Source organism: Setaria italica, chromosome VII (assembly GCF_000263155.2).
Source record: "Setaria italica strain Yugu1 chromosome VII, Setaria_italica_v2.0, whole genome shotgun sequence".
Taxonomy (NCBI): Eukaryota; Viridiplantae; Streptophyta; class Magnoliopsida; order Poales; family Poaceae; genus Setaria; species Setaria italica.
This window is the reverse complement of record NC_028456.1, coordinates 34,774,667-34,786,695: the sequence shown is the minus strand read 5'-3', so window position 1 is coordinate 34,786,695 and position 12,029 is coordinate 34,774,667. Positions and strand designations below refer to the sequence as shown.

Here is a 12,029-nt window from a genome sequence, read left to right as displayed (position 1 = left end):
GGTGGATCGGAGTTGGAGTCCGCACCCCACTCGATGACCTGCTTGCTTGCCGCGCAATCTCCGACGTCCCCACGCTAGCCAGCCAAACCCTACTTTGCCGCCGCAATATAAGCCAGCCCACTGCCGCGCCGCCGTTCTTCCCCACCCACAACCAAGCACCACAGCCTCCTCCTACTTCGCGCTCTAAACCCTAGCTGCTAGTCAAGTTCACAACTCCGCCCGGCCTACTCCGGCCCGATCCCCCACCGCGCCGACATGGCCGACGGCTCCTCCTCCCTCCCTCCCCGCCGCCTCGCCGATGATGATGACCTAGAGGAGGGCCAATTCGTCCCCGCCGCCTACCAATCCTCCTCGGACACCGACGACTACCAGGCCCCTGCTCCTGCCCCTCCGCCGCAGCACGCCCGCCGCCCCCGCCACCTCAGCATGGGAGACGTCCTGGCTCTGGGCCGAGGCGACGCCCTGCCGTCCCCCACGCCCGCTTCCTCCTGCGAATCGGACGGGACCATCAGCGCCGACGGCGTCCCCAGCCCCGCGTCCGTCTTCAGGATGGAGCCGAAGCGCAAGCGCGTCGTCGTCGCGCTCGATGGGAGCTGGGCCGCCACCGGCAAGCGGGGCTGGGCAGGGGGCAAACCGGCGGCGGCTGCACCTCTGAATAATCCTCAATCGAGCAACCACTCCAACGTGTCCGGCGACAGCAGCAGCAGCAGCGCGCAGGCCGTCGTCGTCCACAACATGCCTGCGCCGCCGCCTCCGATCTTTGCGGAGCAAGCTCAACTAGTCCACCTCCACCATCCGGTTGCAGCGCCGCCACCGGAAGCGGCAGCGCAGCTACCCCAACTCGTCGTCCCCCAGCGCGCCGATCATCAACCACCACGGCGGGTGTACACCTGCAAGGAGTGCGGCAGGACGTTCACGACGAACCAGGCCCTGGGCGGCCACGCGGCGGGCCACAGGAGCAGGCAGAGGGAGGCCGAGGCGGCGGCCGCGGCCGCCGGGATGATGCCCGCGGGCGTGGACGCCGCCGCTTTCCTCGCGGCCCTCCGCCGCTCCCGCAGGGAGGAGGCGCCGCACGAGTGCCGCAAGTGCCACAAGGTGTTCGCCACGGGGGTCGCGCTCGGCGGCCACATGAGGGTGCACTACACCGGCCCGCCGATCGTGCCCACCAGGAAGAACAAGAAGAGGTGTCTCGCGCTGGCGCTGCAGCCCGAGGAAGACATTGCGGCGGCGGCGGCGCCAACGCCACCAGGCCTGTCGCTCGCGCTGTCGATCAAGGCGGAGGAGGCGCCGCCGTCGTCGCCTGCGCCGGCTGGAGGTGTTAGAGTGGTGCGTCTCTTTGGCATTGACATCAGTCCGCAGGTGCAGGCACCATCGGAGCAACAACAATGCTCCGGCACGACGACGACGGGGGACTGCTCGTCTGCCGGTGGTCAACAGTAGTCTGCCATTGTGCAAAGGATATCGTTTGGGGTCTCCCGTTTTTCCAGGAAGGTTAAGGTTTGTTAGGGTAGTTAATCAGTTTGTGTTTGATTCGGTAGAGATTGTACTTTATAGGAATATATAAATGGGAGAGCTCCAATGTTTTTGCGAAAGTATCCTACCTAATCAGTCATTGTAAAATGGAAAGATGATCTGCTTTTGGAACTGAAAGAAAATATGTTCTCGGCATTCTTATACCTGGCACTTTTAATTCTAAATACATAGAGCTAAACTTGTCAACACGTACAAGTCCAGAGGAGTTTGATGTTTCGCTTTTGTACGAGCGCCTCTGAGCTCTGCGATGTTGTATTGACAACGTCTAAGGCTCCTGCTTTGCTTGCAGGTTAAATTTAAAACAGCAACAACAAGATATCAAAGAAACAAAATGTTTGTTCTTCATTAAGCTGTAAAATAAACATGCTACAATGATGAAATTTTAATTTTTCATGCTTCCGTCATTTTTTATTCTGAATCTCAATTGATTATTGTTATTACCTGTCACAGCTTTGAGAACAAGGTCTGATCATTGACATGCAGTATGCCAGATTGCATTGTTATTACCTTCTTCAGATTCAGAAACTTACTAAGCTGTGAATAAGACTTGCACAAATCTTCAAGAAACTGCACTGCAAAAGGCTTGAACCAGAGCTGGCTGTAGGGAAGTACCTTTTTTTTTTTGGCAATTTGTTACGTGAAATCTTCTGAAATTGCTCGATAATCAAACGCAATACTCATGAATTCTCACGAAGATATCTAGTTGATATTTGTAAACATGTGCAAAATTTTCCAGCGAAACACAATTGAACTTTTCAGACATTCATATACTGTAACAACACTGATACATTTTCTTTTCTGAACTTGATGACGAATAAGCAAGAAAGAAGAAGCTTTTCTATGATTATATCATGTGGTTATATGTTAGGAGTCCAGAACTGATCTCTTCATGTGCTACTTCTGTAGTAGATCATTGCAGATTTTAGGAGTGCCGACTACTCTAGTAATTGTGTAAGTTGCAATGTTCCACTGTCCATAAAGTGAATGCCTCTTGTAGAATCTATAATGTAGCTAGGCTGTAGCTTACAAACGTTCCTCCACAATATTCATTCATTAACGTTAAGTTTTCTACTTTTCTTTTAGGAGTAGCTGTTTACAGCATCCTCTGTATGGCGATATCCGCCTCCATTTATAGGTTAACCTCTCCTAGACCCAGGCATTGAGGCGGCGGGGGGCGGCGACGTCGACAGCTTGGGTGGGCTTGACATTGAAGGCCCGCTTGAAAGGAAACAGCAGCAGATGAGTGGCCTTTTCTCTTAATCGCAGGCCTGGGCCTGCTCCTGGGCCAAACCCACTGGCAATTTCACATTCTTCTTCTTGTTTGAAAAGACCCGGGCCTCTGCTGTCTCCTCCATGGCTCCAATGTGATCGATCCTGCTGACAGAAGCAGCAACAAATTAATAAAGAGAAGGAAAATGAAGGAGGTAAAAAAAAGAAGCACAATGAATCATCAAATGCAGGCAGGATCATTGGAGGTGATCGATCGGGGCAATTAATACTGTAATTAATCCTTGTTTGCTTGCAATTGCAACTCTGAAAAGGACACAGGATCATCGGAAAGCAGCTGAAAGGATCGGATCAGAATCAGATCGGCGAGGAGGGAGGGCAGCAGCACGCAACAAATTAAAGGATCGGCGCGGCTATGCATGACGTGCTGTGGATCATACCATACCCTGACTGACTGGCTCACTGACGCATGAGCGGTGCAATATGCATGCATTATTGGCGATTAATGCTGACACGGCAAGTTCCATCCTCACTCAGCAGTCAGCAGGAAGCCTGGCCACTAGTTAGGTGTGTTTAGATATTTAGTCCGGACTGAAATTCATGTCACATCGAATATTCGAAGGCTAATTAGGAGGACTAAACGTGAGCTAATTATAAAACTAATTACATAAATGTAGCCTAATTAATCCATCATTAGCACATGTTTACTGTAGCACCACATTGTCAAATCATGGACTAATTAGGCTTAATAGATTCATCTCGCAAATTAGTCTCCATCTGTGCAATTGGTTTTGTAATTAGTCTATGTTTAATACTTCTAATTAGTATCTAAACATTTGATGATAGGAATTTTAGGAGTAAAGAACCAAACGAAGCCTAAGAGCATGTTTGTTCCCTCCTAAATTATATAAACTATGGTCCTAGATTATATAAGCTATATTATGATCGTCCAATAATAACTTGAAATAAGCTACCCAAGGTGGTCTGAGAGTTGACATATTCCATTGAATTTACAAGGATCCCGGCCGGAGTGCAAACATATAACGTAGCTTTGGTCCCCAAGCAGTGAGTTAAAATTTACAAGGTGGAGTGCCGGATGCATGCATGTGTACAAAACCAATAGTTTAGGACAAGAAAAATCTCCAGTCATACATCTTTAGATTCAGGTCAGTAGCAGTCCACGACGAGCACTGCGTGTGCTTACAAAATTCTAGGGGGACATATCTCACTCTGTCAGACTTATCACCAACCAGAGATTCCACCCACCACATGATCCCGATCGATCCCAGAAGCACATGCACCTCCGATCCTTTGGCATACCTGATAAATCACTCTCCAGTCTCCCTCCACTGGACAGCGAGCCAGTTGCACTTGCACAAGGCGTGAGAAACCAACGAAGATGGCCGGCGGTGAGGGCGACGCAGCGCTGCCATTGCTGGAGGAGAAGCCCCAGGTGTACTTCGATGGGTGTCCCGGTTGCGCCATGGACAGGAGGAAGGCGGAGAACCCGGAGATCCCCTACGGCCTCTTCTTCCATACGTGGATCATCAACCTCGTCACCTGTACGTGCAACCATATCTCCAGTTGTGTTTATTTGCTCTATTTCTGTTCTTCTACTACCTTGCGCCATGGTATGTCTGGTCTCTGTTCCGGCTAAATCCTTCACGTCAGTCGTTATAGGAGATGCCACCTCTAGCTCTGCTAGTAGGTGCTCGTTCATCAAGCTAGCCAATACATACAACAATTATACAGGAACAAAGAATTTGGTTATTAACATCAATGGTAGCTGTCGGTCAGATTCTTAATTCACAGAGGGGAAAAAAACAGAGTAGTCTTCGCTACTTACTACTCTGCTTCTCTAGTCAGCAATAGAGATTGTTTCTTTTATGTTATAAATAAATCAAATATACTGCTAGATTGGTTGCAGGTACGATGCTTGGTTATTGCAATATATCGGATATTGCATGGTCTCAATACAAAATATGCAAACTAAAAGAAACTGGTAGCAGATCTTTGGTACAGTAATAAGTTTTAGTTCAGGATTATTCAGGATTGTCTCCCAAGTTAAAGGGGTCGCAAAATTAGATTACCAAGTTAGCCCAATATAGTGTTTCACGTGAAAAAGATAAAAGAATAACATTCTTCTTTTATAACGTCAATGTTTGTGATAAAGTCTACAAAGAGATGTGTAGTAATAATTAATTCAACTATTTATCAATTTCATCTATGCTGATAGCATGGTTCTATTCATCTATGCATTTTTTGTTACTTTTTCAGGCTAGTTACTAACTTTTTGTTCCCTTTTTGTTCTATAGGCCTGCCAGTGTCCTCGTTATTTCCCTTCTTGTATTTCATGGTACGATAATTGCATGAAGACTATCATTGTCAACAATATATACCATGGATATATTTCTATTTTGGTGCCTCCTATTCTAAATGTTGCACTGAACACTTTGAATGTTCCACTGCCCATAAGGTTTTTATGAACCTTTACATTATGCTCCTACCCACTTGACCTTGAATTTTACAATTTTTTGAAGAAAAGACCTTGAATTTACATTGCATGTCCAATTGTGTTCTACAGGGTGCATGCTAGGATTTGTGAGCCATACTATTAATTAGCTAGCCATCCAATTGTGCACTATAGGCTGCATGGTACTGATGCCATAGTGTGTACAGTTTATTGCAGTTCTTTTATGTCGAACAAACATTGTATTTGACTAGCTTCTGAACAATAATAGATAAGAGATCTGGGTATTGCCAAAAGAGTAGAAGATATTGGATTTTATGCTGGTTTTGTAGGTAAGAATCTTTCAAATAACTAGAACCTTTTTACTTCTGATGAAATGTTTATATTTGCATACAACAACCTGTGCACATACTCATTTAGAAGATTTCATTAATTCCATATTCTTAATTTTTGTAGGTGCTTCATATATGCTTGGTAGAGCTTTGACTTCCATAATTTGGGGAATATTAGCAGATCGTATTGGGAGGAAACCAATCATTATTATCACAATTTTCTCCATGTTAGTAGCTCTATTCTCTTGAACATCATTTGAATTAAGCAACCGTTTCACTTCAATAACTTATTTACAACCTTTATTTACTTGATTACATATATATGGCTATTTATTTGAATCTCAGCCTTGTATTCAACACCTTGTTTGGACTGAGCGTGCACTACTGGATGGCGATAGCTACACGGTTTCTTCTTGGTTTTTTAACTGGTTCAGTTGGCACAATAAGAGTATGGTGACTAAGTGAGATATAAAGTTAATTTTGTGGTTTATTCAAGAAAATGACCATTAGTAATTTGGCAATTGATCCTTTCAGGCTTATGCTGTTGAAGTTTGCCGACCTGAGCATCACGCTATTGGCCTATCACTTGTAAAAATCATAAAATTATATCAATGTGTTTTTCTCTATTCCTAAGCATAATAGGTAGATTATGATATATACTTTATTTTTACAATTAGGTGAACACATCATGGGCAATAGCTCTTATTATTGGACCAGCCATAGGTGGTTATCTTGCACAGGTATTTATGAAAGTTATAGTAATTAAATAATATTTATCCCCTTATTAATGCCCTGATGCTATTTCTATACTTTTCACTCCTTTGACAGCCAACAGATAAATTTCCAAACTTATTTTCTGCTGACTCATTATTTGGAAGGTATCTTGTGCTAAATGTATTAAATTCTATTAGTAGAGTATTTTCTTCAATGTACTCATTCTTGTATATTTTTAATAGGTTCCCGTACTTCTTACCGTGTTTATTTATATCGATCTTCAGCTTTGTTGTTCTCATAAGCTGCATATGGCTCCCGGTATGTGCAACTGACTGGTGTTATTCTTAAGAGTATACTCAATGGATACTTATAAAAATCATAAAAATATCTATAAGAACAAGAAAATTCTCATGTTTACCTTAGTACTGCATTTAGCTTAAAATTACTAACACAATGTGATGTTGGCCCATGTTGGAAATGGTTTAATTTGGTCCCATCACTATTTGAGAATCCAACATGTGTGAACTAAGCAAGTGCTTGGGTGTCTAGCAGAGCTAGTGAGCATGTAGATGTCGCAAGTTCGATTCCTCGGAACTGCACTCGCATCTCTCACCTGAGTTTACCCACAATAAATTTTGTTGCCTCTCACGTGTGGAGCCATAAAGGGAATGTGATGCGTCCGTCGCCTGCAGAGCCATGTCATAGATGGTCTGTTAGTTTGAGTGTAGTTGTAGGTTTTTTTTATATGTGGGGGTGTGAGCAGATACTACAGATGTACCCAGATGAGAGATGTAAAATAAAAGAATCCAACATGTCTTCTATTTAGACATCTACATGTTATCATAGCCTTCGACTTTCCCTTTATCATTCAAACAGATATTGTTTTTAAACATAGATTGAGTTATGCTAAATTGTACGGAAGTGCACTAGTTGAAAAATGTAAGCATTGCCATGGGATTTTAAAAAATAATTGTACAAAATCTATCACCAACACAAACATGCTTATTTTCTAAATTACTGTTTCCAATGATCTATGGTGTTGCAGCATAAAACATGGCATCTATTGGACTTTTGAGTTTTGTCTCACTTCTGCATGAATTATCTATTAATTTACTATAGCAAGTCCATTAAATTCATTGCTATTGTTTATAATTACACTTTTATGTTTTATTCAATGATATGTATTCGCCAAAAATTATGTTTAATACAACCAACGTTTGCACATATATTTTTCAGGAGACATTGCATACACACAAGCTACACAAAAAGGAACATCCTGAATCTTTGATTGCGTATTTATCTGATTCTGAAGAGTTTGTTAAGAAATATAGTACTTCAAATAAGAATAAGGGACTATTGACAAATTGGCCTCTAATGTCATCTATTTTTCTCTTTTGTATCACAAGCTTTGATGATATGGCTTATTCAGAGGTATGTCCTAATTATTTTTCAATAATTTGGTTATTTTGTTACTATAACTTGAATGCACATGGTTGACTTATTAGAATCATATATTTGTAATATGAACTATCCTAGCTTATTGGTTAAGCATGAACATAATTTCATAAATAAATTTTATCAAGTTGTGATATTAACTATTGTTGTTTGTATGAAGATAACATTAATTAATTTTATATCCCATATAAATCCAAATTTTATAAAAAAAATTGTAACATGGATTTTTTGTTCTCTTGAAGTTGAATGTTTAGTTCTTTATACGTTAAAATAGATGTTAACAAGAACCCCAAATTGTGTTACCAAAGGGCAAAATGGAATTGGGAAATTTGTAATTTAATCATTCTAACTTATTGAAAAGATTAAATGTATATAGTAAGAATCAACATGCATCATCTAAACACTTATCTATCCTAATCAAATATGCCTTTGAAAAAAAAATAATTAGTAAAAATAATACTTTAGAAACACATAATGATCTTGTTAAAATTTTGTCTCTTGTTGCAATTTATTGGTTGGACCTCACCATTAGAGAAGATGATATGGAGTAAAAAATTTCATACAAGTTGAGATTGTTTCAATAAATATAGAATAACCAAGAAATACGTTATACTCATAGCTACCAAATTTCAGTTGCATGTTGGATACTACATCCTACCAAGAAATCTTTAAGTTTAATTTTTCCAACTAAATCAACATGTACTTGGGCTATGTAAAAAAATTAAATTTGAAAAAAATCCCTATAGTATTAAGTTAAGTGCAAAAAAATATGTCCATTATTTATGGTTCTTATTTTTTTGAACTATCATCAATCATTGTTATTTATGTGATTAAGTCAATGGAATATAACTTTACCAGCGAATTTGAGTCTCCATATTTTTCTATTGATACAATTCAATATTTTTGCTTAGCCTGGTTGCATTTTATCATTTCACTCAGATGTTTTCTTTGAATGTGTGGTGAAAAATAAATTATGAAAAAATCCAACTATTTGTAATTTATATGATCACTTAGTTTACCTTTTTGTTCAAAGTATTACCTTCTATATTTGAGTTAACCCTTGATATCTCAAATGACAAATCAGATATTTTCTTTATGGTCTGAGAGTGACAAAAAGTATGGTGGACTAAGTTTCTCATCTGAAGATGTTGGTAATGTACTTTTGGTGACAGGTACCAACTTTCGAGTCCAAGAAATGAACCTATCAACTTTGTTCCTATTCCAATCATTTATGACTAAAAAAAGGGCTAAAATTGGCTTCATATTCATGTTTCGTGCTCTAGCATATAGCATCTCGCTAGAGATTTTCTTTGATAGAGAGAGGTAGTGGACGCCTAGTAAGCTCCTTTTATATATGCATTATGTTGGCTAAACACATTGAATTCATGATCTTCCCAAGTGTATTGTTTAGGATGGAATAAATTCATGAACTTGCTATGGAAACTGTACATTGCCTCTAGTTATTAGCAACCACCTTTATTGGAAACCTTGCTTTAACCTCATTTTTTCTTATTCCTATTATAAAATGAACTTACTTCTTTATGTGTTGTAGGTGCTAGCATCCTTCTATACCAAACATTTATTTATCCCTATATTGTCAAAGTTCTCGGACTAATCAATTCTTCTCGTATTGCAATTGTGAGTATACAAGTTATTGTCACATTTTATTGCTAGTTTAAATACTTTAATCTTTAAAATATAATGACCAATTAATATTGTAGATTCTATCCATGGTGCTTCTTTTCACCTATCCACCTATGGCGAACTTGTCAAGACCATGGATATCCATTGTTGTAAATATTGCATCGGTGCTTAAAAGTTGTTCGGTTGTGAGTACCCTTGAAACTTGAAGTTATATGTGTGCATGCTTTTGAAACACTTATTGGTAGGAATTAGGAAAACAATAAAAGCAGCACTTATTGGTAGGAATTAGGAAAACAAACTAAATGTGTATAGTACAAGCTTACAATTTCTCCAAAATAAATGACTTATTTTAAAAATATTTTGTATGCTACGCACTAACCACAAACATCTAATTATGTCTCTTTTCTAGAAATTGATCGGAACACTTGTTTAAGAGGCCCACATGTTATGTTCCTCACAATACAAGTATAATTGGGGTTATATGTTAATTAATATGTTCCTGTCCATATCATAATAATATTGTCCATTTTTGCATACATATTAGGCTACCGTTGTAACATGCTCCTTCATTCTTCAGAACAATTCTGTGGTACGTACATTTACACTCTATTTCAATCGAATCAATCTTCCTATACAAAAATAGATGATTTTGTGTAATTAACAGCCTCAAGATCAAAGAGCAACTGCAAATGGCATAGCAACTACATTGATGTCCCTTTTTAAGGCATTTGCTCCAGCTGGAGCTGGTGTTGTGTAAGTACAAATTTGGTCACTAGAATTTGCTTATAAACACTTTAATATTTTGGAAATGCCATCTTGTTATATATTCCTTTCAAGAGCCACTTTGTTTTAACAAATAGTTTATATAAATCCAACTTTGCCTTGAATTGCAATGCAAATGGGATAAAAAAATGATGGTATGAGTTCCATAAAATCATATATGTGTATTATAGATTATATTTGATTTACAGCTGGTTTCTTCAATTTGTTTAGGAGTAGCTAGGAATAGTATACATTACTTATCCTATAGCACTTTTAGATCATGAGTATTTAGTGTTCTAAAGTAAAATAATAATGGAATATTAGTCTCCGTAGTTATAGAAGAAATATATTAATTGAGTAGGTTTATGTAGAATCATATATCATATGTTTATTATAATTTGCTATAGCATGTGATACACACGTGCTAGAGACAACATTTTTGTTACCCCATAAATATAGGATGTTAGCTTTGAGTGTTTCTTAATTCATTACAACAATGGTTGAATTGATAAATGCTAATGATTCTGATGATATATCATCTTAACATGTTAATGCAGATTTTCATGGGCACAAAAGCACCAACATGCTTTGATATTTCCAGGTAATTTTGTTAGATTCTATTCTAAAATAAATTGTTAAATACTATATTTTAGATTGCACTTTGAGAAAAAAATGAACTAGAATTTTGAAAACAAAACATTTCTAGGTGGCACATACCCTTTGCTCAATGTTTTGCGAAACCATGATGTAGGTTAGAGACAATGGGCGTAAAGGTTGATGCTTACTAGCAAAGGTTGATGTGTGAGTTCTGCGAAGTCATGCATGCTTTCATTTTGGCATCACCAGTTCACTTCGGCTGGACTTAGCTTCTTCGGTGGGGTCGTGTGAGTGGGCATAGGGAATTGTTTGTTAACCTTTTCTATTGGGAACATGGCCATTTTGGTTGTGTTTCTCTACCACACGGATAGCAAAAAAAAAGGTTGATGTGTTAAGCAACTAACACTTGTGGCATCTATTACCTTCACATCAATGCATCCGACAACAAGAAGTATTTTTCCCCAAACTTCGTAGCTAATGTTGTTCACACCCATCCAGGGATACTACAATTAGTGGATATATAGCTCTCAATAACTTGCCATAATATGGAACTATGATGAAAACCATCAATTGTTAGCTTCTGTATCCGTTTGATCTTTTCAATGCATTACTTGGTTTGGTATGCAGGTGATCAAATGGTGTTCTTCCTTCTGGACATTGTCATACTTTTTGAACTTATTTGGACATTCAAGCCATTTCTAGATGTGCCAAAGCAATCTTCTTCGAGCTAACCCTTCTGGCTAATGGCGTAGACAAGTTGTGTGTTATTTTTACCATGATACGCCATTGCTAAAATTTTCTAAAGGTGTCATTTTTACACCATCTAAAGGTGCCATTTCCATATACTATCAACAGTTTTGCTAGAACAACTTCGTTTTGGGGTTCTATCAGCTTTGAATGTTCTTTTGTACATGCTGTGTATCTCTAAGATGTAAATCTAGTATATGAAAAATATTGCAATGATTTTCTACTAGTTAAGGAATCACTTTGCGTGTAGTTAATGATGTTGTGTGGCAGTGTGGCTATATATAATAAATGAGTATCCGACTTGCAAAAACTAGAGAATAGACGACAATTAAACAGGAGGACATTTACTAGATCAAATGTGCAATACCAAGCTAAAGAAATCACATGAATATCATTAACCTAGGATGGATATATACTTGGATTTGGGCATTTGATGTAACCAAGTGCCAACTAATGCAAGCTTATTAGCTTCATCACCTTCAACACAAAGTGAGTGACATCTGAATGAGTGTGTTATATGAAGAAGACGTCAAAGACATCTATCACTG

The 12,029-nt window shown here is 39.3% G+C and overlaps 2 protein-coding genes across 4 annotated transcripts; both read left to right on the top strand.

Moving 5' to 3' along the window:
• Positions 1-255: 255 nt before the first annotated feature.
• Positions 256-1,440, top strand: LOC111257974 (zinc finger protein GLI4-like). Its single transcript, XM_022828577.1, has 2 exons — positions 256-709; positions 806-1,440. The coding sequence occupies exons 1-2, from the start codon at positions 256-258 to the stop codon at positions 1,438-1,440; spliced, it is 1,089 nt and encodes a 362-aa protein (XP_022684312.1).
• Positions 1,441-3,942: 2,502 nt separating this feature from the next.
• On the top strand, positions 3,943-11,735 carry LOC101773737 (protein ZINC INDUCED FACILITATOR-LIKE 1). 3 transcript variants are annotated; one of them, XM_012847736.3, is made up of 17 exons: positions 3,946-4,322; positions 5,076-5,116; positions 5,502-5,562; positions 5,687-5,789; positions 5,908-6,010; positions 6,097-6,150; positions 6,240-6,302; positions 6,391-6,440; positions 6,519-6,594; positions 7,513-7,707; positions 8,816-8,903; positions 9,284-9,369; positions 9,453-9,560; positions 9,920-9,964; positions 10,040-10,128; positions 10,695-10,738; positions 11,362-11,735. In XM_012847736.3, the coding sequence occupies exons 1-17, from the start codon at positions 4,160-4,162 to the stop codon at positions 11,463-11,465; spliced, it is 1,473 nt and encodes a 490-aa protein (XP_012703190.1). In that variant the 5' UTR covers positions 3,946-4,159; the 3' UTR covers positions 11,466-11,735. The 3 variants fall into 3 exon arrangements, with proteins under 3 accessions (XP_022683687.1, XP_012703190.1, XP_022683688.1); XM_022827952.1 differs by having other exon boundaries at positions 3,943-4,322; positions 6,391-6,594; XM_022827953.1 differs by lacking the exon at positions 5,502-5,562 and having other exon boundaries at positions 4,234-4,322; positions 6,391-6,594.
• Positions 11,736-12,029: the final 294 nt, after the last annotated feature.

What these genes read in the sequence shown, in the direction of transcription:
- LOC111257974 (XM_022828577.1), top strand. Translation starts at nt 256, where the DNA reads ATGGCCGACGGCTCCTCCTCCCTCCCTCCCCGCCGCCTCGCCGATGAT. An exon ending in CGGCGACAGCAGCAGCAGCA is followed by an intron (nt 710 to 805) that starts GCGCGCAGGCCG and finishes ATCCGGTTGCAG; the next exon opens with CGCCGCCACCGGAAGCGGCA.
- LOC101773737 (XM_022827952.1), top strand. Translation starts at nt 4,160, where the DNA reads ATGGCCGGCGGTGAGGGCGACGCAGCGCTGCCATTGCTGGAGGAGAAG. An exon ending in ACGCTATTGGCCTATCACTT is followed by an intron (nt 6,151 to 6,239) that starts GTAAAAATCATA and finishes TTTTACAATTAG; the next exon opens with GTGAACACATCATGGGCAAT. An exon ending in TTCTTCAGAACAATTCTGTG is followed by an intron (nt 9,965 to 10,039) that starts GTACGTACATTT and finishes TGTAATTAACAG; the next exon opens with CCTCAAGATCAAAGAGCAAC.